The sequence below is a fragment of the Mandrillus leucophaeus genome, unplaced genomic scaffold (genome assembly GCF_000951045.1).
Source record: "Mandrillus leucophaeus isolate KB7577 unplaced genomic scaffold, Mleu.le_1.0 Scaffold469, whole genome shotgun sequence".
Classification (NCBI taxonomy): Eukaryota; Metazoa; Chordata; class Mammalia; order Primates; family Cercopithecidae; genus Mandrillus; species Mandrillus leucophaeus.
Genome location: NW_012105020.1, coordinates 230364 through 258262, shown reverse-complemented (window position 1 = coordinate 258262; position 27899 = coordinate 230364). Strand labels below are relative to the sequence as shown.

At 38.9% G+C, this 27899-nt stretch overlaps 1 protein-coding gene across 1 annotated transcript in view; it reads right to left on the bottom strand.

The window, feature by feature from the left end:
- The window catches only part of DOCK10 (dedicator of cytokinesis 10), a 194811-nt gene that overhangs the window by 79461 nt on the left and 87451 nt on the right, over window positions 1–27899 (bottom strand). The window contains exons 12-19 of the mRNA XM_011995068.1: window positions 20245–20466; window positions 19932–20054; window positions 18042–18124; window positions 12129–12251; window positions 9061–9140; window positions 7054–7241; window positions 6493–6558; window positions 3456–3548 (exon numbers count right to left, since the gene is read on the bottom strand). Coding sequence (XP_011850458.1) covers window positions 3456–3548; window positions 6493–6558; window positions 7054–7241; window positions 9061–9140; window positions 12129–12251; window positions 18042–18124; window positions 19932–20054; window positions 20245–20466 — 978 coding nt within the window. The remainder of the gene's footprint in view (window positions 1–3455; window positions 3549–6492; window positions 6559–7053; window positions 7242–9060; window positions 9141–12128; window positions 12252–18041; window positions 18125–19931; window positions 20055–20244; window positions 20467–27899) is intronic.

Below are 27899 nucleotides of genomic sequence, written 5' to 3'. Positions count from 1 at the left end.
ACACCATGGGTAAAAATTCTTTAACTGAAATCTAGGTCCGTGTTTAACAGTGCTGGATATACTGATTTAATGCTCAATAAATATTGTTTCTGCTAGCAGTGATTTATTCACATGTTGATATTTTTACTTCTTTATTGTGATGGATAATGATAATTTAGAATACCTAGTGTTTCTCATTAGATAATTCATGCTACTAGGGTATGGATTAAATACATGCACATACATATGCATAAACACACACACAGATGTAACTGCAGAATATAGATAAGACACACATCGAGGAACTGTCATTAAGGGACACGAATTGAATGAACAGTAAGTCCGTGCCTCCCAAAGTGTGGTTGGGGACCAGTTGCATAAGCATCACTTGGAAGTTCGTTAGAAATACAGAAGTTTTTTTTGCATTTTGGAGACAGGGTCTCGCATTTGTTGCCCAGACTAGAGTGCAGTGGTACGAACATAGCTCACTGCAGCTTTGGCCTCTGGCTTTTTTTTTTTTTTTTTTGAGATAGAGTCTTGCTCTGTCACCAGGCTAGAGTGCAGAGGCATGATCTCAGCTTACTGCAACCTCCACCTCCTGGGTTCAAGAGATTCTCCTGCCTCAGCCTCGCGAGTAGCTGGTACTATAGGCGCACGCCACCACACCCAGCTAATTTTTGTATTTTTGGAAGAGATGGGGTTTCACTATATTGGCCAGGATGGTCTCAATCTCTTGACCCTGTGATCCACCCGCCTCGGGCTCCCAAAGTGCTGGGATTACAAGCGTGAGCCACCGCAGCTGGCCATGACCTCTGGCTAACTTTTTGATTTTTGTTGTTGTTCTTGTTGTAGAGACAGATGTCTTACTTTATTGCCCAGGCTGGAGTCTCAGACACTAACCTAGACACCCTCAATTGGAATCTGCCCTTTCATAGGATCCCCAGGCAACTCATATGCACATTGTTGAGTAATATGGTATAGTAAATGATGCACCTTCGGCATGGAATTGATCTCTTTTTAAAAACTAACAAACATATCTGTGTTACTGTGACAGCTAATGAGACATTTTGGGAAGTGGCCAGGCTGTAGCTATACAAATAATGCTTTCGAATGAAAATAAAATATACTGAATGAAGGGCATTCTCTCTATTTCTGGAAAGAAATGTTTTCAACTAACTCTACATTTTATCGTGCTTTTGAATTTTCAAAGCTCTGCCACGTACGTCATCATTTCATTTTCCCCAGTAGCCTTGTGAAGTAGCATGGTGCAGTGTTAGGAACCAGGGCTGCACATGTTAGGGGGCTCTGAGTTACTGCAAAGGTGGTGTGGTCAGTAAGAGGATCTTCCAGGACAAGAACCCACATCTTGGGATGATCATTTTGCATTGGAACTCCGGTAAGCTGCAGGCAGCTCAATGTCAGCAACCGAGTCGTTCCCAGAATTGTACATATTCTCATGTGAAAAAGCTCTTGGCTTTCATGAGGCTTCCAGGAAACACATGAGAATAGAAAGATTAAAACAGTTAAGAACAGTAAGAATATTAATTAAAAAAAAATCATATATCTACAGAAAAAGCATCTTACAGATGGGCTTTGTCAACCGATTGACCCTTTGGTCAACCAATAACAGTAAATATTCTGTAATGTGATCATGGTTTTCCCTTAACTGTATTTCACTTTCTGTCCTGAATTTGTGGGGGAAAAATTAAGGAGCACTAAATGTACATGGAAGAGTGAAATAATGTCAGGCAGGTGTTTCATTGGTGTTCCTTTAATTAGTTTTTAAATGATTACTGTGCACAGTGTGGGAGGCAGAAAGACATCACCCGCTAGATGTCCTGAATGTTCTAATTCTGCCGATATGCTACCTTACATGGTAAGCAGGACTTAACAGATGTGTTTAAGTTAAGGACCAAGAGATGGGGAGATTATCCTGGATTTTCCAAATGAGCACAGTGTCATCACAAAGGTCCTTATAAGAGGAAGACAGAGTCATAAGAGAAGTGAGAACTTCATAAGAGAAGTGAGAAGCCGAGGTCAGAGTGATGGGATTGTTGGGAAGGCTCAAAAGCCAAGAAATGTGGGCAGCCTCTAGAAGCTGGAAAAGGAGAGGAACTGGAATCTTCCCTAGAACCTCCCGAAGGCTCGTAGCCCTGCTGCAAGCTTGATTTTAGCCCTGTGAGCCATTTCAGACTTCGGAATAACAAAACAGTAAGATAACAGTTGCATGCTGTTTTAAGCTGCTAAATGCTGGTAATGTGTGAAAGCAGCCATAGAAAATGCCTATAAAAGGTGTGATATTGTGAATCTCAGGCATCCCATCAGCAGGCTGCACTAGTCAGACCTTCACTTTATGGTTAGAAATTAAATTTTATCACTGAAACTTGTTTGTCTAAAGTTGTTTGTAATCTAAGCTCACATGTGTATAGTAATTGACCATGAGCCCAATGACTTTCTATGTGTTAGAGGAGAAGGGTGAAGCTTCAGGCTCTGGAGTCACATGGCCTGGTTTGATTTCTCTCACTTACTATGTACCCTTGGTAAAGTTACTTGACTTCTCTGAGCCATAGTTTTCTTATCCATCAAATAGGGAGGTAATAATAGTACCAACTTCTTGGAATTACTGTGGGGATTAAGGGAGATGATGTGTGCATGGAATTTAGTTTGAGGCTTGGCACACAGCAAGAGTCCTGAAAGCCTGCCAGGGCAAGGCTTGTTCCCTGTCATGTTTAGAGATGACAGGGTCCAAGCTCACTTAAGTTCAGGCATGTCATAAGCAATGTAATTGGCTCAGGCTCTAGTTCTCTGCTCTCTTCCTTATGACATGAAATGCTGCCATTCATTGGTAAAGCTATTTAACACAATCTCTTCACTAGCCAGTGAAATAAAAGGAAAAAAAATTCACTGAAAAAGAAAAGAAGAAAAGATATATGTCAGCACTAAAAGCATATTTTTTTTAAATTTAAATTTTAATTTTTTTAGTTGAGATAGAGTCTTGTTCTGTTGTCAGGCTGGAGTGCAGTGGTGTGATCTTGGCTCACCACAGCCTCCGACTCCCTGGTTCAAGTGGGTTTCCTGCCTCAGCCTCCCGAGTAGCTGGGATTACAGGCATGTGCCACCACACCCAGATAATTTTTGTATTTTTAGCAGAGACGGGGTTTCACCATGTTGACCAGGATGGTGATTTGCCTGCCTCGGCCTCCCAAAGTGCTGGGATTACAGGCGTGAGCCACTGCACCAGGCCAGCATCCCTTTTTTTTAAAAGGTCACTCCTGTCCTGAAATACATGAATTTGTAATGTATTCCTGGAACAACTGTCAATTAATATAGTTTAGAAATCTTGGTAAGTATACACCGGCCAAGGCATGTCCTGAGTCTGATGAGGTCTAGGGAGAGTGTTTCTCACTACACAGTTATCTGACCATTCACCCACCTTTCTTAGGAGCTGCTGGGGACAGTGGAGGGCTGGCTCTTACCTCATCTGAGAAATCTGGATTCTGAGAGTGGTGCAGAACTGCTGTGTAGGCGGCTGAGGTGAAGATGGTCCCTCCAGGTTTTCCATAAATACACTGTTTAAAAAGTTATGAGTTGAACAATTATAAGTGTCTGAAATTATCCCTGGGTGAAAAAAAGGCCACAACTCTTCAGTACCAACCCTGGGACAATGGCAAACTTTGTGATAACTTGCCAGGCTAAGCTGGCATCTAATTAACTTTTAACTTCTTTGGCCTACTACCCTGCTTTTATTATACAATGAAAGCTGCTGAAGATAATTTGATGGCTTTCATTCATCATATAGATAATACACCAGGGCCAAATACCTGTGAGACAGGAATAATACAGGGTGGCCATAGGAGAACAGACAGTTTCAGGCAGAGGTTTCACATGACTAGCAAAAAGGATACTGTTGAAATAGCTCCATAAGTCAGTGGCCAATAAGACCCTAAAAAATAAGATGTGGGCCAAGCTGGCTAAGACCAACTGTACCCAGCATGGTGCTGGATTTGACCTAGGTTTCTCCCAGGACCTCATTATATGCCCATTAACATACTAAATTACACTTCCACCAGCACCTGGGCAGTTTTGCAAACACCCATGTTTGCTATAAATATAGGTGGCACCACATTTCTGATACATCGTCACCTTTCTTTAGACATCTTCATGAATGTAAAGAAACTAAAGATAGAAGCCCTAAACCTTCTTGCAGACGAATGTCTCTCTTGAGTACACGCACACTCTTCTTTCCTGAGTGTGTACTTTTTGCTTCGCAAAAAGTACTTTCACTATTTTCTGAGTCATCCTTGAAATCCTTCTTGTGACAGTGTCAAGAGCCTGTTCACCGGCTGGGGTTGGGGTCCCAAATACACTGTTTAAAAAGTTATGAATTAAACAATTATGAGTGTCTGAAATTATCCCTGAGTGAAATAAAAGGCCATAACTCTTCAGTTACCAACCCCAGGACAATAGCAATGACTCAGACAATGACCCGAGACAATGGTGAGTGTTTGGGGACCTCCCCTAGCCCATGGGTATCACCTGGACCAATCCGACTCTCGATTTACATGGGATAAGGGCTAACTTGTTTAAGACTGATTCCTGTAGAATGGCTTCCTGAACAGGCCCTCATGGTTAAGCTTTGTGTCCCCACCCAAATCTCATCTTGAATTATAATCCCCACATGCTGAGGGAAGGAAGTGATTGGATCCTGGGGGCAGTTTCCCCCATGCTGTTCTCATGACGGTCAATGAATTCTCAAGAAATCTGATGGTTTTATAAATGGCAGTTTTTCCTGCTCTCACACAGGTGCTCTCTCTCTCTCTCGCCTGCCACCATGTAAGATGTGCCTGTTCCCCTTCCACCATGACTGTAAGTTTTCTGAGGCTTCCCCAGCCATGCAGAACTATGAGTCAGTTAAATCTCTTTTCTTTATAAATTACCCAGTGCAGTGTGAGAACAGAGTAATACAGGCCCCATGGAACCAGCTCTGATCTAGAGTTAAGGTCTTATGCAACCACAAGAGTTGGTTGGACCCCAGCCCCTGACACGCCAGCTTCTGGGATAGGGCTGGTTTCCGTTTCCACCACAGTAAGTTACTATTCTGTCCAGCCCCGAATCAGGCCAGGGGCTGTGATATGGCACTTCCTTATAACTTATAAGCCCCCTTTGTCCAAAACTCAAGACCCCTCTTGTGGTGTCTGACATTTGACTTTGCTGTATCTCTGTGTAGTATTTTAGAATGCAGTGAAGCTGGGGACCCACCTGTGATTGTTCTTCTTTTCTACAATTTTCCATGTAAAAACATTGCTCTACAGGCCAGATGTGCTTGCCTGCCATCTGATCATTGCCTCTGTTTGCTTGACAATTATATTTCACTTGAATTTTTCTCTCCTGATGCTAACGCTATTTTGGAGTTTGGTGCCAGTGGATGCTGACAGTGGCTCAAGAGTTTTTTTTTTTTTTTTTTAAAGACTCTCTTTACTGTGCCTGATTAATTCAATCACTCAAATTGATTATTGTTCTTCTGAATAATGCTACAAATTAGAGGACTCAATTTGTACTAGACAGAGTGCTTTAAGAGACTACCACAGAGAATGGTGGGGGTTAGTTAGAAATTAGTTTTGTCCTCTACTACCTCATTCTTTGATTTGCCGAAGCTGGTAAGATCGGCAGCAGGCCCACTACAAATAATTTCCCCCTCCGTTTTTATGGGTTACTTTATGTTGTTTGAAATCCCTAAAATAAAAACTGCATACTATATATCAAATATGAACTCTAAAAAATGCCATCCAGTTGTAGCTTTGTAGAGTGAAACAGCACAGTGCCTGCAAACCTCACAGTTTTATGAAGCATACTAAATCACGTGATCAGCAACTGGGACTGACTTCCCAGAGCCATTTTTCCAGTTCCTCAGGCACTTGGCCACGTGCACCTTCCATAACTGTGGGCATCCCACGGGCCCCTGCGTTAGACGTTGGGCCAGTATGCAGCAGTGCTTCTGCGCAGACCACACGAGGGCCGGCTGGGAGTTCTGTTTTAAATCAAGCACGCTGAACCGAGAGGCAGGCTAATCTTTGAAAACGGCAATGTCTTCCACAGGGGAGTCTCGTCATTTACCTTGGAGATTGTTGATTTTTAGATGGGAGAAGCAGAGAGTCAATATTTGGGAACAAAAGGTACAAGAATACTGTGTGTACATTAGAGGGCCAGAAGTTCATGATAAGCAGCTCGTAATGAAAGACTTCGTCATCATCAGATGTTGGATGTATGGTTATTCATTTAAAAAATGTGTCCTTTTTTCCCAAGTCATGAAAAGCTAAAAGAGCTATGAGACTGGGATTTCTAACAGATCTAGTTAATGATGACTGTTAAATCAGGTACATTTCAGATCTAAAACAAATGTATTAAATTACTGCTCTTTCAACCACACTTACATAAAAAGCCCCACAATGGTGGAAAGAATCCCTGCACCTGCCTTCCCCCTTGATGCTGGGTGCCTTTGCTGACTTGGCTCACCTTCAGGGGCTTGGCACTTTCTTCATCGGAATTTTTGAATTCAATGCACACAGTTATATTTCGTGCCTGAAATTATGGAGAGAAAAAATGAAATTGTAATTTCCTATCAAATAACATAAAAAAATCCAAGTGCCTAAAATAAGTAGCTTCTAATTAAATCCGAAAAATGTAAAATATCCAACATTTTCTTGTGACATTATCCGTGATGTTTTGAAATAACAGAAGGATCTGGAGAGTGTACTTAAAAGGGAAGTAAAAGCTCATATTGAAAGGGGGGCAGGCATGCTATTTTTAGAGTATCTTAAGAAACTAAAAAAAAGGGTCTAGAACAAAATTATTTAAGACTGATTTAGAAAAGATTATTAATATGCTACAAAACTGCATCCTTAAACACTTCTAAGATAAAACTCATCTCTGCCTCTTACTAAACATTTTCTCCAAAAGGTTTTCTATGACAAAGTGCTGCCCTATAGTAATTTGTATTTGCACATTTAGGAACTATCGTATATGGTCTAAATATGGTGAAAAGAAAAGATGATATCTCAGAAACTTATATCATACCTTGTTGAAGCATTTCTGACTATCATACTTGAGGTGTTTGGGGTAAATATAAATTTGATTTTTATATACTCTATAAGGCCGACAATACTTTGTTGAGTCGTAAACAAATTCTTCCACCTCCACTGTGGGTTCTGTTTGAGCCATCATGTTGAAAGGCTTGACAGGGATAAAGGACGATGTTACACAATCTTAAAAAATCAGAAAATAAGAGTTTGTCATTTAATATGGTTCTTTTAAAGTGAGCAATACTTAACATATTTTAAAATGAACCCACTCAAGATAGAGACTCCTGGCTTGTACGCCAATGGATATTAACTTACGCTACCAGGAAAAATCTGTAGGAGGTGGGCATGGCAGATTAACAAGCTACATATTTAATATTAAAACTGATGTCTCAGAAAAAGCAGTAAATCTTTTAGACAGATTTATAACTATTTTCTTTTTGTATTAAACTTCCCATAAAAACAAATTTTAACTAATGAACCGCTGAACATAATAACCATATAAGAAATAATCCACCAATCTTTGCTATAACACTATAAAAATAATACATATTCTGATATATGACTGAACAAAGCCTTGTCCATTAGATGTATTACTGATAGTAACAGTTAGATTAATAGCAATATCTCTCTACAGAATGGATTTCACAGCACGGGCCTGAAGCCCCTCTCTTCATCAGTAGATACAGTTTATTTCTTTTTCTCTTCAGTTTGTATCACCTTTTAAAACCTACTCTTGGAGGAATAGCTTAAGAAATAATGATTAGGAATTTATAAATCAAAACTTCTGTCACCAAACAGTTTGAAGGCTGAAGTTGTGGTACTGAAAGACCAAGGCCTTCTACCTCCCTTTACTCCACCTGGAATCTGTGTTCTAAAAAGCAAAATGATTAGCTATGAATGCTTGAGAATCAGATTATGGTTTTCTTTTTTCAAAAACCAATTATGATATTTTTATTATGTGTTCAGATTTCTCTAAGATTCTACCCTTCTTCCAAAGAGAATATTGAGTGCCTCATTTGTCATGTTTCATTTCCATAGGTAATAAAAACAATGATCCCCAAATCAGGTAGAGGAAATGGCTTAGTTTACCCTCTGCTTTTTCACATCAATCAATATAAAAATGATTTCGAGCCATGGCTTAAGTTAGAATGCTCATTACATTTCATATTAAAATTATTTGTAGAAAGTTACAAGGATGGAAAACTTAATACCGCAATGGTAATCCAAATATCCCATGTCAATAGTCCTTTCCCTGTTTAGAGCTCATTATAGGAGGCCTTTATTCTTTTTTTTTTTTTTGCATTGCTGAGAAAGTCACTAAAAGGTAGAATCAGAAATAACAAAAGAAACCAATTTTACCACTTAAAAATTAAATTCTGAAACTCTTATAAAGTTAATAAAAGTGCCTTCTAAAATTCAGTTTTTTTTACTGACAATACTTTTGACCATATTCTAAAAAAAATTATGTTCTCTGTATAATAACAGAGTCTGACAATATTTGAGTTATAATCATTGCATGGCCACTTGAGTGCTTACACATAGGTTCAGAGTAACCCTCTGGCAGCACAGTATGGCAGAACTAGCCTCTATTTTGAGTGAGAGGAACTCACTCAATGGAAGCATATTCTCCTGTTATGCATTATTGGTTTGTTAATCTATCCAAATCTGACTTTCCTTCTTTGAAACCCTCCAGGGTTTTGAGGATTAAAAGACGTAATTTAATACCTTGTTGGGTGCATGGTGCATACCAGGTAAATGTTAGGTTACCCTGATTATAGTTCTTGCTCTACAAAACTCATCATCTGTCTTAGTGAAGCAAAAAGAAGCTCCACATTTCTGTAGCATCATGAATTCCACATATTTAAACTTTTGGGGGAAAAAAACCCCAAAACCTTGTAACCAACCAACTAGCCAACCAACCAACCAACCAACCAACCAAAAAAACCCACTAACTATTCAATATTCAAAACTCGGCAACCAAACCATGACATCATCATCATACTTGGATGCTCCAAGGGAACGTTGTCAACAGCAATATCCAGGCTTCCAGGAATGGTCTGCATTTTGCTTATTCTGTCGGCCCTGGAAGAGTCCATGAACAAGGAAACACACACACACACACACACACACACACACACACACACACACACACAGAGTATTATTTCAATTTTCAAGAAAAAGCAGTCATCTATAATTCTGAGTTTTGTTAAGGGTAAACAGCAGATTCCCAAATAATCTTGTGAATGATTTATTTAGCTGGTTTAATTTTGCAAACTAAAATACATGTGATATTGCAAATAAAAATACAAATCAGGGAGGGGTCAAGTGACAGATTTTCTGAAAAAGATTTTAAATGTATTTCCTTCTACTTCAGATAACACGAAAATGATCAAAAAAGTATGAGAGTAAATTATGGAGTTTTTATTAACAAAGCTAACAGTATTTAAACTGGCTTAAGTAATGCACTCTCATAATAAATTTTAAGAAGTTTTGAGAGCAAGCTTGGTCTTCGCTACAATTGCCAAGTGGACGGTCCATATTCTTCCTCTTCACCAACAAACAAGGAGGAGGGGGACCCTTCCCTGAGCCCTGTTTCTTCTGCTCTCTCTCACCCCTGTAGTGTATGCGGACACCCCTTCCCCACCTGTCTCCCACTCACATGCACTCCCTGGCTCAAGTCCTCCCATTTCCCTCCTACTCTCTCTCTATTAAAACCTCTCGCCAGTCTTCCTTTAGAGTAGTGTGAAAGCTGCTGATAACAGTTGCAAGTCTCAGGAAATCTACTTTGAAAGGTGGAATAATTACAGTGATGGGTCAGAGTCAGCTCTTCTCAGCTTGTGAGAGCTGAATGTTCAATTTTTAGGAATTTTGCTTGACAGCTAAACACGGCCATTAATATAAATTAAGTTAAATAAACGTATGAAAGAAATTATATTAAACACAAAGGTAGTAAGTACTCAAAATTCACCACTTTCTGATTATTTCACTACATGGTAAGATTATCTGTACATCTCTAACTATATGGTGGAAACGCTGTATTAGGGTGCACATCTCTTGCTAACTCTATGTTCAGTGAAGCCCCATTGGTAGGTTGGAATCAGCAATAGTAGATAGACACCGGCCATCAGCACAAGTCCGTTGTTCCCTTAAAGAGTTGGTTGTGAAACATTTGTCAGCACACCACTGAGAATAAAGGCCATAAAGTGTGAGGCTGACATGAAATAATTTAATGTCAGCACTGCGTTGTGTATTCTAGGGTGCCCCCTTAATTTACACGGTAATAATTTTCCTTGCTATTCACTGATAACATGGGTTTTGTAAGAGTTTGTTTTTTTCTATTTATAACAGATCACCCCAGAACCTTCTGCCTATTCTCTTCTGCTCAGCATTATAGCCTTTCACGCTTCAGTATACTGGCAAAAAGGTAAAGAGGAAAGGCTGGGCCTTAGGAAGGCTATGGTATGGGTTTTGGCCAGGATGTTTGATTACTTTAAAGGGGAGGAAGCTCTCTCCATGTAAGAAGTGGTCCTTTTTTTTTTTTGAGACAGGGTCTTACTCTGTCATCCAGGCTGGAATGCAGTAGTGCAGTCGTGGCTCACTGCAGCCTCAACCTTCCAGTCTCAAGGGATCTTCCCACTTCAGCCTCCAGAGTATTTAGGACGACTGGCACATGATACCGCACCCAGATAATTTTAAAAAGTTTTATTAGAGATGATGTTGCTACTGTGTTGCCAAGGCTGGTCTGGAACTTCTGGGTTCAAGCCATCCTCCTGTCTTGGCCTCCCAAAGTGTTGGAATTACAGGTGTGAGCCACTGCATCTGGCAGGAATGGTCTTATAGCATCAAAAATAAGTCAGACAGGTTCCAGACTCCTTCAAGATGTTACTTCCCATTTTTATTTTGCTTTCTAAGATTTATATAATTTTCAGAACAACATCATCAACAAAACATTGGCAAAACTTCTTGTCACATAGAGTATGTCCTCTCCAGAAGCTGCAGAAAATATTAACTGTTCTTGCTTCATAATATTATATTATTTTCATTTTGCATAAATGAATTAAAGGATTGGAGATTGTTGATTCTTAGATGGGAGAGGCAGAGAGTCAATATTTGGGAACAAAAGGTACAAGAATACTGTGTGTATATTAGAGGGTCAGAAGTTCATGATAAGTAGCTGGTAATGAGCGACCCCGTCATCCTCAGATGTTGGATGTATGGTTATTCATTTAAAAAATGTTGTGGCATGTATATGTTTTCTGTTTTGGCAATAATTTCCACTGTCTTTTCTAAAAGTATTTGAATGACAGAGCTGTTATGAGTGATTATATTTACAGCAAAATAACTGTAAAACACTGTCCTAAAATGCTTTAATACTCCCCCTACTGAGAGATGTCTATGCTTCCTTCCTTTGAATCTAAGTACTGTGTCTGGGCTCTGTGACAGCTTGATAGGTGACTTTGGCAGACATGGCACTGTAACAGCTTCTGGGCCCCAAACTGAAATCAACAGTGGTCATTTCCTGCCCTTGAGACACTTACTTTTAAAACGCAGCCACCACGCCTAAGGAAGTCAAAGAATTTCATGAAGAGGACCCCACAGAGAACTGAGATCTCTAGCTCATAGTCCCCGCTGAGTTTCCAGCCAACAGCCAGCACCGATTGGCCGAAAACCAAACGAGCCATCTTGAAAGTGGATCCTCTGACCCCAGCTGATCTCTCTCAGCCCATGCCATGTGTGGAAGAGATAAGCTCTCCTCACTCAGATGTGCTCAAATTGTGGACTCAGGAGTATAACTACTGTGGCAGTGTTGTTACTTTAAACCATAAGTTTTGAGGTGGTTTGTTACATAGCAATAAATAACTGATACAGTTTAACATTTCACAGTCCTTCCATACAATTCTAGCAGTTTTTGCCTTTGTGGCACTATTTGGGCATATGTGAAGTCACCTGAAAAATGTCTGCTTTCTGGAGGTTTGGGCATTCGGGAATCAGATCCTCAGGTATTTATGAAGTGGTAACAAATCAACATGGCTGATTTTTGTTAATTTCAAGAGTATTAAAAAAACATACCTTCTATAATCTGATACTAGTTTAATCAGGTCCTCGGTTGAAATCTTGCTACTGTCTTGTCTAAACAATGGTGAAAATCTTGAGTCTCTGTCCACATTTCCCTGGTTGTCCTTAAATACTGATCTGAAAGAAAATATTTATTCACGTTGGTATTTGGATATTGTTTATAAAGTTGTGTTTTTAAGGTGACTATATTAATTAAACTTCTCATTTATAATCAGATATGCTCTAAGAACTTATAAAAAGACAGAAAACTTCTTATACAAATGTTTCATTTATACACTTTATTTTTGTTATCTTTAATTTTTTATTTTTAACTCTGTATCCAAAGTGCTACCATTCCACATTACAATTGTATTTTTTATGATGTCTCACATTTAATAACTTGTGTCAAAACCTTGGAGTATTAGGGAAGTGGAGAAGAATAGGAACACAAGTTATTCTTTTAAATTATTTCTTCAAGACCCCTTAAACCTGGGCAGGACAGAGTCACTTCAATTTGAGTGGCATTACTAGGATTTACGAGTGGTGGAACAGGGATAAGGTTGTATATGTGAGTATGGAAGGCCATACTCTTGACACATTTTCATGGAGCTAAATGTACCTATGTCCTAACTTTTAGGACAAAGACAAAGATAATACGGAAGGCACCTGAATCAGACTTTTGTTTTAAAGAAAGAGAACACCATGAATCCTAGCCACTTATTTCCTTTCTTGGTCTATTTCATTGGAACCAAGGAAAGTTAGGCTTAGCTGAAACACATAAATAGCTTTTGTCCAAATAATATAGTAACATCAGACAATACTTGCTTCACATACGTACCATGCTTAGATGTCAGTTTTATATGAAGTTCCTCATATGTCATCATACAATGTGTGGTCCAAAAAAAATTAGACCAATATATTTTCTTCAATGTTAGAGAAATATTGAATTCTTACTTCAGTGTTAGAGAAATACTGAATTCTTACTTCTTCTAATGTAGGGCCTTAACTAGAATGTTTCATCACTCTTTAAGTTAACCGAAGAATTCAATGCACAGGCTGAGATGACCATTTAAACAGATATCAGATTATACAACTTTAGTGTTAAATAGAACACTAAAAGAAAATAGGCTAAGATTTTATCAGAATGATATTTTTAGACTCCTTCAACTTGTCTCCTCATTTTTTCTCTGTTAAGTAGTGAATGAGGGAAGGTAAAAAGGCAAATAACATTGGGGAGACAGAATAAAAATATTACATGAACATTATTTTTATTTAAATATTATAAAGGGCATTTGTTTCAGTGCATCACATGTTGAAACTAACATGACACAATTCCCAATATGAGAGGAAGCTAAACTGAGCTTGAGCAATAACTTTTTAATTAATTAGTGACTTCCATTTATTGATTGATGTTAATTGTGGAACTCTATTTGCTCTTATCCACAACTCTGTCATGGAAATTGCTCACTTACACTGGACACTTTTCGTAAAAAGAATGAAGAGTACAGCACCATGGGATAAGTTTTGCTCACAGTGCCATACAACCTGCGGCTGCTCAAGAAATATATAACTGGTGGCTGGGCACGGTGGCCGCCTGTAATCCCAGCACTTTAGGAGGCCAAGGCGGGGGAATCACGAGGTCAGGAGATTGAGACCAGCCTGGCTAACATGGTGAAACCCCATCTCTACTAAAAAACACAAAAACTAGCTGGGCGTGGTGGCGTGCACCTGTAATCCCAACTAGTTAGGAGGCTGAGGCAGGAGAATCCTTGAAGCTGGGGGGTGAAGGTTGCAGTGAGCCGCGATTGTGCCACTGCACTTCAGCCTGGCGACACAGTGAGACTCCGTCTCTAAAGAAAAAGTATATATATGTGTATATACATGTATATATGTGTATATATGTATATATGTATGTATATGTGTGTATATGTATATATGCATGTGTATACATACATATATATGTATATGGCAGGAGAAAAAAGAACTGATTCATTTACACAGATGGTTTTGTGATGGCTGGAACACCTAGTTCCAACTGCTACAGTTGATCAGTGGTCAGTATATTGTGAGGGTGTCAGCACCATGATATTTGGGGTATGATTGTAGGAATCATGAAATATGGCCCAGCCATTCCAAAACCATTCGTGTAAGTTTTTTTTGTTTTCTTGCCCAAAGGAAAAGAACCTTAGATGTCCCTGATAGATTCATTCACAAACAGTATGAATAACCATGATGTGCAGAATGAAGTAGACATTTTTTTTGTGTGTGTGTGGCTATGGAAGAAAACACATAAAAGTGGTTTTCAGATAGCTGAAGATGATTTTGAAAAATAAATTATTTAATAATGAGAGCTCTACAAAGACAGAAGGAAGCACTGTGGGGTGCACTCGGGTTTTTGTCACTGGAAGGAGTCAAACAGAAGTTGGACGACCATTTGTTGAAGACGTTGTCAGTATGGGAATCTTAAATGACAGTTGTACTGTGCACCTTCCATAATTGTAGAGATATGAGAATGAAATGTTTATTTTAATTTTGCTTAATTAAAAAAAAGTCAGTGTTGAGTGCTGGTCCATTTAGAATATCAAATGAGGTAGTCAAGGAAATCACAAAAGAGTCCTTGCAAGGATGCGGGCACATAGGATTCTGGGGATGATATGCACGGAAAGAGATCCATTCACAACCTGACACATTTGGAAGTGTCAGTTTTCTCCCGAGTCAATGAGTATAAAATACTTTGTGTAGTCGTCTGTATGTGTTCTCTATTCCTCCCCCAAGGATAACCTTTTCACTGTAAAATGGCACTGCAGCTGGTGCCAAATGTAAGAACACCAAATTAATTTCAGAAAAAACGTTGTTCACAGCGATGAGCATCTGTGTGTACTGCAGTGGGTGGGATGATTAGATGTGGGTAAAAATATGGTCATAATCTAAATTGTCAGTTCTACTTTTTAATGACAGTTGATTGTAAAGGCCAACACGTCTTAGGGCACACTGAAAGCTATACTTCGGAACAAACTGCAATCTAGAAAGCGTAACAGGAAGGAGCAGTAGCCTCAAAATCAGCCGTATCAATTAGGTATTGAAGTATGTCAGGAAGCTGGTAAAGACATGGGCAACAACCGGCCTTCCTCTGATGCTGTCCATACTTATTTGAAGCAGTTTCTACGTTGTGAAAGAGGAATTAAAATCTTTGGCTGGTAATCCAAAGATTTTTTTTGTGGTTCGGTAATCCAAGTGGTTTGACATATCTTTAGAATTGTCCTGTTAACTATTTTTCTTAGTTGTGAGAAATTTAGGTGGAAGTAAATCACATGTGTATATACACAGGTTGGTGCTGTTTCCTAACTTGCAACCAGACCACTAATTGGGCATTAATATGGTCTAAGCTTGTGGTTTCACTGGCTTTCCTATCCTAGGAATAATTTCAATAGTCAGTAATACTGTCAGCCTCCCTAGAGACTTCATCTGTCTTTCTCCCAGCATATTTTACTAGACAACATCAAAGCAGGATTGTCACTTCTCCTAACTTCTCAGGTTCTTTCAATAATGGGTAATTCATTGACTTCTCTCCTTTATATTGTTCTTCACTGCCTCAAATTTATCAGAAAAGGGGACTTGGTGACGTAACTATGATCTCTGTAAGTGACTCTATAGTAATAATAATATTAGAAAAAAATGACTTCTAAAAATCACAGTCTTTTATTGGGTACATATCTGTCCTCCTTAATCCTTATACCAGTACATTAGATATTCTTATTTTCCTCTTTTGTAGATTAAAAAAAATAGGTAAAGTCAGGTTATAAGTAACTTGCCCAGGCTCACTTGGCTAATAAAGGATGGAGTGGGTTTTTTTTCTTTTTTCTTTTTTAGAAACAGGGTCTCACTCTGTTGCCCAGGCTGGAGTGCAGTGGTGCTACCATAGTTCACTGCAACTTCCAGCTTCTGGGCTCATGTGATACTGCTATCTTAGCCTCTTGAGTGGCTAGGACTACAGGTGTACGCTACCACTCTTGGTTAATTTTTTAAAGTTTCTTAGAGATTGGGTCTCACTATGCTGCCCAGGCTGATCTAGAACTCCTGGCGAACCTCCAGGAGACCTTGGCCTCCTAAAGTGTTGGGATTATAGGCATGGCCCACCATGCCTGGCCAGAGTTAGGATTTTGAGCTCAGGTCTGTCTGGCCCTAAAACGTCTGCTTCTAAAGTCTCAGAGCAATGTTGGATCCTTAAAGTGAAAAATGTGTGGACTATTGTACTTTTGTTATACTGGAATATTTCACAACAGACATCTTGCCTCTACTTGCCCCAGTAGGTTTTCCGGAGGGAACTGAGAATGCTTAACAATACCAAAAATGTTTAATCAGTGAATTATAATTAGCCTTTCTCTTAAAGCTTATGAGAAATAAAAACAAATTCATTACAAAGGGTTTTGTAACTCTAAATACCATCTTTTTCAGGAAGAATGTCCTGGCATTAGTTGTTCCTATAGAAAGAAATAGAAAAGGGAGGATAAAGTACTATCCATGAGCTATTTTATGCCAAATGCTTCTGCAGTTGAGATTGCACATACTGTTCATAAGGCAGGTATTGTCAGCTTCAATTTATAGCTGGGAACCTTGAGACTTGGAGAAGAAACTTGTTCCAAGTCACAGTAAGTAGTGGCCTGATCTGCAATGTTTATCAGACTCCCAGGCCTAGACTCTCCCTCTCTTGCTATGGCACTGCCTTAGGGCAAACTAATTCCTGGAGACTGCATGAATCTATCTTGGTTTACTGCTGCCCAAACTTCCATATTTCTCCTTCCTACACCTACTCATCTCCAACTTCAAATAACAACCTCAAAATTATGACAGATATTGGTGAGTTTACTCTGAATATACATCACCGGGAACTGTGAGACTTAAAAATGGCATAATTAATAGGTTCTCTCGTCCTTCTGGATGTTAAAGTTGGATACATTGAGATAATGTTACCAAAGTTCAAATGAATATTTGATGGGCTGTATTATTTGCCACCACACCTGGCTAATTTTTGTATTTTTAGAGAGACGGGGTTTCACCATCTTGGCCAGGCTGGTCTCGAACTCCTGACCTCGGGATCTGCCTGTCTCGGCCTCCCAAAGTGCTGGGATTACAGGTGTGAGCTACCATGCCCGGCCGGTAGCTCTAACCTTTCTTAGTTCATTCAATGTGTACATTGCTGACCTTTTAGCCTTATGAGTCTATGCCAGGCTCTTCCTCACTTAAGAAATTCTTATACTAATAAAGATGTAAAGAGATTGAGGAGGACAATAATAATTGATGATATTAAATAATTCTGAAAAGCAATTATGGTTCTTCATGAAGAGGTTATGCATCCAAGTGAATGATGTGTCCATCTATGTCCACAGAACTCAGCCTTTCTTTCAGAGAGGCAACTGGTACTGATACATTTGGCTAGGCTAAACAGTATCAAAATCAAAATGAGTTTAAATGATTGGTTTGATGGTTTCATTTGGACATCCGTATATAGACCTGAGCTCTACGCATAGATGAAAACATGCAGCTGCATAAGAAATCATAGTGCATCTATCTGAATTTTAGGCACACCAGACTCTCAAGACTGACATAATGTCAAAGATTTGTTAAGTCAAATACACATAATAAACAATTTATGACATTGATTTGATATCTACCAAGAACCCATAGCATATCTGGTCATGCACGCACGGCACATGTGTCACGGCCCTCTATTATAAACTGTATTGCTAAACTGTCTTGTGAAATGTATTCTCAGGGAAGCTCAAGATGTTTATGAAGATGACCATATTAGCATTTTTCCAGGTGTAGATACATTAAAAATAATAGGCAACACAAAAATGTTCAAAACTGAAGCTTCCAATGCCACCATTAAATGTATTTCTGGTCTGTTGGCTGTAACTGTCGACTTACCTTACTGCCCAGGCGAAAGGCATACGGTATTTTCCCAATTTGCCGCAGAACTGTCTGTTGGATTTTAGTATCTTTTGTGCATACTAAAGAAAAAATAAATACAAATATTGTTTAGAATAGCACTTTACAAACTGTACATATAAAATAATACTAAATACTTTTTCATATTATTTTATACTGAAACTCAGCATAACTCTGTCTTACTAGCCTATATTACCTTATAAAGAGCCAAATGGTGTCCCTCTGTGTTCAAACTATTGTATAATATTTTTCTTTGTTTCTTTTTAGTTTGGAGATTTCAAATGTAGAAAATATCCATGTCTTGGAATATCAACTTTTTTCTTTTTTTTTTTTTTTTTACTGAAAAGATTTTAAAATCTTGAACGGAAAGTATTAGCAACTTTACATTTACAGTCTATTCTATATCCCTTTTATTTGTAATGACAGAGGGCAGGAGACTGGTTCTATAAAGTGTCATATAGTAAACACATTGGGTTTCATGGGCCATATAGTCTCTGTCACAAATTTTCAACTCTGTTTCTGTAGCAGGGAAGTGGCCATAGACAATCCACAAATGAATGTGACTGTGTTTCATTAAAACTTTATCAAAACAGATGGTAGGCTGGATTTGGCCTGCACACCATAGTTTGCCAAACACTGAATTATGGGACTCTCATAAATATGTTAAACTTCTTTTTAAATTGTCATACATGCTCAGGTTCAATTCTTGTAAGCTATTTCCTCAGTATATTTCTTTGGCATGGAAAATATAGACTTTTAATACTTCTTTTCTTTTTTTTTTTAGACGGAGTCTCCCTCTGTCGCCCAGGCTGGAGTGCAGTGGCGCGATCTTGGCTCACTGCAAGCTCCACCTGCCGGGTTCACGCCATTCTCCTGCCTCAGCCTCCCGAGTAGCTGGGACTACAGGCGCCTGTCACCACATCCAGCTAGTTTTTTGCATTTTTAGTAGAGACGGGGTTTCACCGTGTTAGCCAGGATGGTCTCTATCTCCTGACCTCGTAATCCATCCGCCTTGGCCTCCCAAAGTGTTGGGATTACAGGCGTGAGCTGCCGCGCCCGGCCTTAATATTTATTTTCTATTAAACAGTAATATTTGATTATTAAAGAAAATGTAATAGAAAAGAAGGAAGTAGAAACAATTACCTGTAGTTCCACCATTCAAAGCACAGTAGTCTCTTTCCTGTTCCTTTTTTCACTTAAGTGATATTATAATTTGATATACAATTATTTATCTCACTTTGTTCATCATCAGCATTGCTGATGTCTCATTCACTTGCTTTTACTAAGATTATTCCTAAGGTTTCATTATTACTAATACTCTGACCCTTGGAGTGAAAGCTTTGTCCACATTTGAATTTATTTCTACCATTAGATTCTCAGAGATCAAAAATTACCAGATCAAAAGAACATAAAGCAAAAAGATATACTTAAAAAAATTTCTGGTGGATATTCATTTCACCAATAAGTGAGTATTTCAAGATACACAAATTTGATAATTCAAAGTGTGGCTTTGTTTCTTAAAAGCAAATGAAGTTGGCTGGGCGCAGTGGCTCATGGCCTGTAATCCCAGCACTTTGAGAGCCCAAGGCAGGCTGATCACTTGAAGTCAGGAGTTCGAGACCAGCCTGACCAACATGGTGAAACCCCGTTTCTACTATAAAATACAAAAAATTAGGCAGGTGTGGTGGCATGCGCCTGTAATCCCAGCTACTGGGGAGGCTGAGGCAGGAGAATCACTTGAACTCAGGAGGTGGAGGTTGCAGTGAGCCGAGATCACACCATTGCACTCCAGCCTGGGCAACAGAGAGAGACTCCATTAAAAAAGCAAAAGCAAAAGCAAATGAAGTTATTTATAAGATTATACATTACCTTGTTGGAGTCTGGGTTCTTAACATAAGGTTCGGCACCACTGGCAATGTTTCCCATCAAGACTTTTTCGATTTTGGCCACCAGAACAATTTCAGAATGTGGATTGCTTACAGAAAATACAGCCTGTGTACAAAGAAAGCAGCTAATAAGCATGGAAGAAACCACATTGTAGACATTTACAAAATTCCACTTTTTCAAAAAAGGACAGCTTTAAGGGAATTTTTATTCAGGAAATTGCTCATCTTATGTGATCTATTGGTAAGAATCATGGTACACGCATTTTCCATCTCATCACAAGTAAACAAAGTGCCACCTGCTTTGGAAATTTTAGCCATTCCTCCGGAAGTCCCTTGATGTGAGGTTCTTCTGATTGTCTTGGCGTGATGGTGTCGATGTTGCCATTTTCCAAAGCCACAGAAGCCCCCAAGAGCATCTGTCTGACAGCAGCATGGTTTAGATCCACGTGAAAATCAGCAGAAATCTTCCTGCCGTCTCTGAGGTCATAAAGTGCCACACTCACAAAAAAAGGCTCAATCTGCATGAAAAAGAAAGAACAGATGTTTTTGACATAAAATCATTATCCATGCGACAGCCTCGTTAGTACATCATTTAACAAAGCAGTAGATAAAATAAATGCAGCAGGCAAGCTCCCCTTGACTCAGTGACCCGGAATCCTGTCCTCCAGCAAGTGCCTTAGATCTCAGTACTGTATCTCATTGGTTCTTTATTTTCCCTGCCAAGAACTCTCTTCTTTATGTTGCTTTTACATGCATGGTTGGGCCTTACAAATCCTTCCAGTTATTTCCCTTACAGTCTTAGAAAACACATGCCACCTCAGTCTCCTAGGCCCTTGAAAATCTGTAATGAAATCCTAGAAGTTTCCAGACTGCACTGTGGTTGGACTTCACTAGAGCAACCACGTCTCTGTTTTTTATCACAGCTTGATAGAATCATAATAATAGCTGACAGTTGTTGAGCATTTACTATGTGTCTTGCACTGTTCTAAGGCACTCCTAACACATTAGTGTCACAGATACATATTAAAGCACAAAACACTGTGGCAAGCAGGTAGGGGAGCATCAGGTTGTGAGGGAGTCTGTTGGCAGAGAGGGTGGGAAGTTTCCCAAGATGAGTTGATATCTTAGTTGAATTTTTAAAACAGATACTATTTTTTCTCTTATCTTGAAATAATTTTGAATAGAGAGAAAGGTTGTGTATAAGGTGCATAAAACCACCTTATTTATCCCCCTTGCCCGGATTCAACTGTTAACCTCCTGTTTCTCTCTCTGTCTCTCTCCCTCTGTCTGTCTCTCTCTCTCACACACACACACGCACACGCACTCGCTCTCGCTCACGCAGTCACCTATTATAACCAGTCTGAATGCTATGAGAGCAAGTTTCCAGTATTATTCCTCCCCTAAATACTCCGGTGAGTGTTTCCCCCAAATGAGGACACTCACCTGCCTAATCACTGTGCAGCCATCCAAGTCAGGAAAGTCATATGGGCCTAAAACCACTGTGCAACTCACATGCTCCTTTCAGTGCTGCCAGTTGACTCAACAGTGTCTCTGCTTTTCTTTCTGGTCCAGAATCCCATCTAGGACTACTCAGTATGTTTTTCTGCTATTTCCCTTCAATTTACTTGAGTCAAAACTGTTCCTCAATCTTTTTCTCTCTTTCAGGTTTTTGGCCTTTCAAAGACTACAGGACATACATTGTGACATACATTCAATCTGGGTCTGTTGTGTGTGTCCTCATGACAGGATTCAGGTCATGCTTTTACGGCAGTACAATCTCGGATCGATGCTTGATTTTCATACTTCATTGTTTCAAGAGCACACAGTGTCAACTCCTTCAGCAGCTGTGACGTTAACCTTATCTGCTGGTTTTCTCCATTATAAAGGTCACCATTTTCCCTTTGGCAATTGATTTGTATTTGTGGAAATATGTTCTACCCCCATGTCTTGCTACTCATTAAACACAACCCACCCTAGTCTTCATCTCCATTGATAACTTCCATTGCAGTCCACTACCACCACAATGGTGGCCAATGGTGATTTTTCAGTTCCACCATTCTTTCTACACGTATTAGCTAGTATTCCATCATAAGGATGAACTTCCCCTTCTCCCTTATTTTGATATTAATTAATTAATTTATTAATACAAGTATAGACTCATGGATTACTGTTTTACTCAATGGGTTTTGCTCTTACAATAATTAGTGTTAGTGTGATGCTGAAATTGTCCCAGATTTGGCTAGAGGCATTCATTCAAGGTAACTTCTGGGTATTTTTTTGGCAAGTCTCCATCATTTTCTGAGTACTTCTTTATCAAATAGTATGTTCCAGACTTATCCTATACTTCTCATGCTCCAGATATTTCTCCAGGGAGCCCTGGTTCCTTATAGTGAGGATGACATTTACAAACGACGATCTGGGTGCTTGTTGTGCTCACTGTCACTGGGATATCATTGCTTCTGTGCCCTCCCATCATACGGAGGTAAGAAATAAACACACACACACACACACACACACACACACACATATAATTTATCTCTATCTGTGTATGAATACTTATTAAAAACCAATTAGTTCATGTTTATACCTCTGCTTCCAATACAAACACTCAAGGGTTCATTCTAGCCTTCCCATTTTTTATATTGGTAAGTAGGTCCTCCAACAATGAGAACCCAGGATCTCATTACCATGAATCTGTTTACTTACTTGTTCCACCAGTTACTTATTGATTCAAAGTAACCAGTCTCCCAACCATACCAGCCATCTTTTCTAATTGCCTCCTCTGGGCTGCCCTGCACCTGTATCCCAACACATCCAGGACAGACTGCTTCTGTTCCTCTTCATGGCTTTCTCTCCCCATCAATTCTTGGGTGCTCACCCAAATTCAAGCCTCTATGTGGCTTTCCTCTTAACCTCTTGTCCCCAGGCTAGGAAGGAAGCGGAAGATGTGAAAATGGGAAAGTTATGGAAGATGAGAAGAAGGAGAAATTTCTTGGTCAAGTTTGAAAGAAGTACGAATTAGGTAAAGAGTTGGTTAGAAGGGATTTCTAGGTAGGGTGTGTGACATGTGCAAAGACGTAAGACATCAAAGAGCATAGGAAAAGAACATTAGAGTGGGATCAGAGTGCAAGCAAAAAGAAAAATTGGTAGGAAGTGTTTGTGGGAGAGGCATTTGAGAAACATTAAGAAAGTATGACCAAAGAGCTTGGATATTCTTTGCATGTGTTTGTATTGGTTGATTGGAGAAAAAGTTTCACAGGGGCATGAATACAGAAAATTCCCAGGTTTGAGGATAAAAGAAATGAAGTGCATGATCATACCATTGGTTGATATAGGGGATAAAGATACAAAGATGAATTCTAAATGGGACATAGAAAGTCATCTGCGGGACATCCCAGTGGCAGCTGGATGTGTGTATTGAGCCGAGTCAAGGAAACTTGACTGGAGAGCTGGACTTGAAAGTTTTTTTGTGTGTGGGGTCCTGTTGAATCCATGAAATAGAAGAAAATCAGAACAGGATTCTGGAAAGTATCAACATGCAAAGGATGGAGATGGGAGTAGGGAAGACAACTTATAAAACAGATTGGGAAATAGGGAAAAATTTTAAAAAACAAATAAAAAAGTTTAAAATGCTGCCAGAGTATTACAGAAGCTAAGAAAGATTCAAGAAGGAAAGAATGGTCAGCTAGAAAAATCTCACAACAGAGATAAAGACCAAATTAATATATGCATATGTAATTACATACATATATGTACATATATACATATATTGAATACATGCACATATATGTAGTTATACATTTATGTGGTTAAAATTGGAATACGCCTATAAAAACTAGCATTTTTATTGTTTTAAAATGCTACTTAATTTTGAGTTGATGCCAATCTCTACCAGTATTCTATGGACAAACAGATTATAGTGAAACACCATATTGTGATCCAGTTCATTATTATACAGACTCACTCATACTGTGGGTTTTGTTAAATGCTTAACGGTATCTCCTGTCTTTGAAATGTAGTAATGTGACTAGTTTATACCAAGGGGACAAGTTCAATTTCTTAATATTAGCAATACTTGCCAGCTCCCTTACTGTTAGAAAAAAGTTTTTGCATATGAAATAGTTCAATAAATTATTTTTTAAAATATAAAGCAATTACAAAGTAAAAGTTTATAGTATACCAATTTAAATTAATTTAGAAAAACTCTTGTTTTGTGGTAGTGGTAGTCTGCCAAAAGTTGAAAAATGCAAAAATTACAGAAAAATAACTCAAGTGAGAACTCAAAACACATTGAAGGTCAAAGCAAAGCCCTTATTATTTTTTCCTGAATTGTTGCATTTTGATTTTCATTTCTACTTGTGAATGGAAATAAATACCTACTTTGATAACCCATCAAAAATTAAAGCTCATGTGGTGATTCATTTCTTTCTTCCAATCCACCTTTTCAAAATAAATGTCAAATCACTGTCTTTTCAGTGAGGATTTGTTTAACAAAGCTCTGCAAAGCCTAACAAATTAATTCATAGGTTTCTTGTGTTTAGAATTCTGTACTCTTCTGAAAAAAACTCAACGATAAAATTTTAAATGTAGTTCTACTGTGATGTAGCTTTATTAGTTCAGATTTTTGGAGTCAATTTCTATTTTCAAAGAAATATTTTATACTATAAAACCATCAACTTGAATTTGGTTTTCAATTTACTGACTAAAAAATTACATGCTGTCAAACACTGTTTTCTCATCACGAGGATGTTATTTCAGGGAGTCTTTAGAATCTCATTCATTAAATGCAGTAGTTGGCTCCTAAGCAACTTGGAGAAATACTTCAATTAATTTAAAACATGCTCATTGAATTAAGAACAATGAGTTTAAAAATAGTTTCATTAAGGAAAGAGTGTCATTGAATAAATAAGCAATGATTTTTAAAAAACAATGACATTAAATAACAAACTGCTGTGAAGGTGAGGCTGACATTATTTTTTGTATTATTGCTCATAGGCACAATGAAATTATTTTTCTAAAGTAATTTCCCAGTTTTTCGACATATGTATCAACTGTAAAATGAAAAACAACACCGACATACAAAACACTCCAAATCAACTTAACCCTTCAGTCTGACAGATACCAAAGGACACACTAACTTGGGTCTCTCTACTTGGCCCTGTTCTCTTGCCTGGGGAGATTGGCCTAAATACAAGCATTTGTCTTCTGAATATGCATCTTAGTACAAAGAAAGGAATTCACGTGGAAGGAGTCATATGCCCCTGGCAGTAGAAAGAAAAGCCCACTATCTTTGATTTTCAGTTTCTAAATTGCATTTAAAAATGTTCTAGGTCAAAAAAAGCATCTATTTTTATTTAACAAGGTGACTAAGTGACATTACCATTTGAGGTAATGATATGGTTTGGCTGTGTCCCCACCCAAATCTCATCTTAAATTGTAGTTCTCATAATCCTCATGTGTCGTGAGAGGGACCCAGTGGGAGGTAATTGGATTATGGGGGCAGTTACCCTCATGCTGTTACCGTGATAGTGAGTGAGTTCTCACAAGATCTGATGGTTTTATAAGGGGCTTTTCCCCTTTTTGCTTGGCATTTCCCTTTGCTGCTGCCATGTGAAGAAGGACATGTTTGATTCCCCTTCCGTGATGATTGTAAGTTTCCTGAGGCCTCACCAGTCATGCTGAACTGTGAGTCAATTAAACCTCCTTCCTTTATAAATTACACAGTCTTGGGTATGTCTTTATTAGCAGCGTGAGAACAGACTAATACAGGTATTTCCAAATGGTTCCAAGGACTAAGTTTCTAGATTTTTGTTTTGTTTTTATTTTAAAATCCTGCATGAAGGCATGATCAGATTACTTCTAACACTTTCCACTCTATGGGAGTTGCTCTTGCCATAGTCCACAACATCCTCCACTTTGCCATATCTACTGGATGGACTCCTCTTTCACTTCATGTTCCTCAGCTTCTTGGCACCATTACCACAGCTACCCATTCGCTGTTGGTTTCATGATACAGTATTCCTTGGTTTATCTTTATCCCAACAGCCATTTCTGCTTAGACTTCTTTGGTCACTTCTCTATTCATCCTTCAGATATTTTATTTGTTTTCTGGCCCCTTCTCTATGGTCATAGACATTTTTAGATCCCCGCCCCACAACATTATTGTCTGAACTGGACTTCCAAATTTGTGTTTCCATTCATGGCCACTCCATTTTTTTTTTTTTTTTTTTGAGACAGAGTCTCACTGTGTCACCCAGGCTGGAGTGCAGTGGTGTGATCTCGGCTTACTGCAACCTCTACCTCCTGGGTTCAAGTGATTCTCCTGCCTCAGCCTCCCAAGTAGCTGGGATTACAGGCATGTACCACCATGTCCAGATAATTTTTGTATTTTTTGTAGAGACAGGGTTTCACCACGTTGGACAGGCTGGTCTCGAACTCCTGACCTCAGGTGATCTGCCTGCCTTGGCCTCCCAAAGTGCTGGGGTTACAGGCATGAGCCACCGTGCCTGGCCTCCAAACTTGCATTTGAATCTGTTCCTAAGATATCTCTCTTTGGATACCTAATCGTCCCAACAAGTGAAACATGTTCATAATGGTATTTTTGACTTGTATTGTGCAAATCTCTCTCGAGTGTTACCATTTTAGTAAATGGCATCACCGTGTGTAAAGCTGTCCAAAGCAAAAACCAGTACTCATCCTTGAGATTTATTTTTCCATCATCCAGTATATCCAACACATGAGGAAAACCTATCAGCTCAATTTACAAAACACCAGTCCAATCCACCCATTTCTCTCCTTCTCCCTTGCCAGCCCTTGTTCAAGCCATGCAATAAATGGTGGTAGTAGCCTCCTAACTCTTCTTCTTGGACAACTCTTGCGTTTTTGTTTGTTTGTTTGTTTTGTTTTAAACCTTGTTTTTAAAGTGCTTTAAACCATTGAATAGTGTCCACTCACACTTAGGATAAATTCAAACTCTTCACTGTGGCTTAAGGCTCTACATCATCTTATCTCTGTTTCTCCTACGTCATCTTGGTATGTCCTTCACCTCCCTAACTCTTTTCACTTCCTAGAACTTGCTAAAGCTTATCTGTCTCAGTGCATTTGTACTTCTCTTTCTTCTGCCTAGAATGTTCGCCCCTGACCTGCGTTTTTATGCTTCCCAACCCTTAGGTCTCTGTTCAAAATCAGCTCTGCAGAGAGGGCCTTCTATGACCGTCCTGTCTAAAGTAACCCTTTCCTGCATTCCTCTGGAACACCTCTCTCCATATTTATTTCTTTTAAAGAACTTGGAATAATGTGCACTTAAATCGTTCATTTTCTTGTTTGCTTTCTGCTGTTTTAAAAAAGATTCTGATTTTCAAGACACTGGGGACCTTGCTTATCTAGTTACTTCCTGTTTTCCCAGTTCTTAGGACAAGTCTGGCTCACAGGAGACACATGGAATAAGTATATTTGGAGAATGAATAAACCTGACTTCACCTACTTTCATTTCTACTCACACCTAGTACAAAGTTAAAGTTATAGAATATAAAAGAGCTTCATCTTTCAACAAGATTCTTATTGGTGACACATTTCCATGTTAGCTTACCTGTCAACAAGAATCTCACATATATCAACACAAATATCAATAACTTGCATGCAGTTTTGACAAATTTCAATGCAATTTCTTACATATTTAGATGACGGTTAAGTATTTAATGAACGCTTACTTTGTACCAAGCAATGTCTGAGTACCTTTGATACGGTACCCTGTGTAACCACAGTGATCACTTGAAATAGGTATTGTTACTGTCTCCATTTAAAGGAGTGAAGGCTGACAGTAGGGCGTTGCCCAGCGTGGCACAACTTGTGAGCTGGAAAGCCAGGCAATCTAATCCCAGAACGGCACATCCCATTTGAGTCTCCTCATTAAATCAGAGGTCCACAGCATGGACCTTTTCCTGCTCTATAC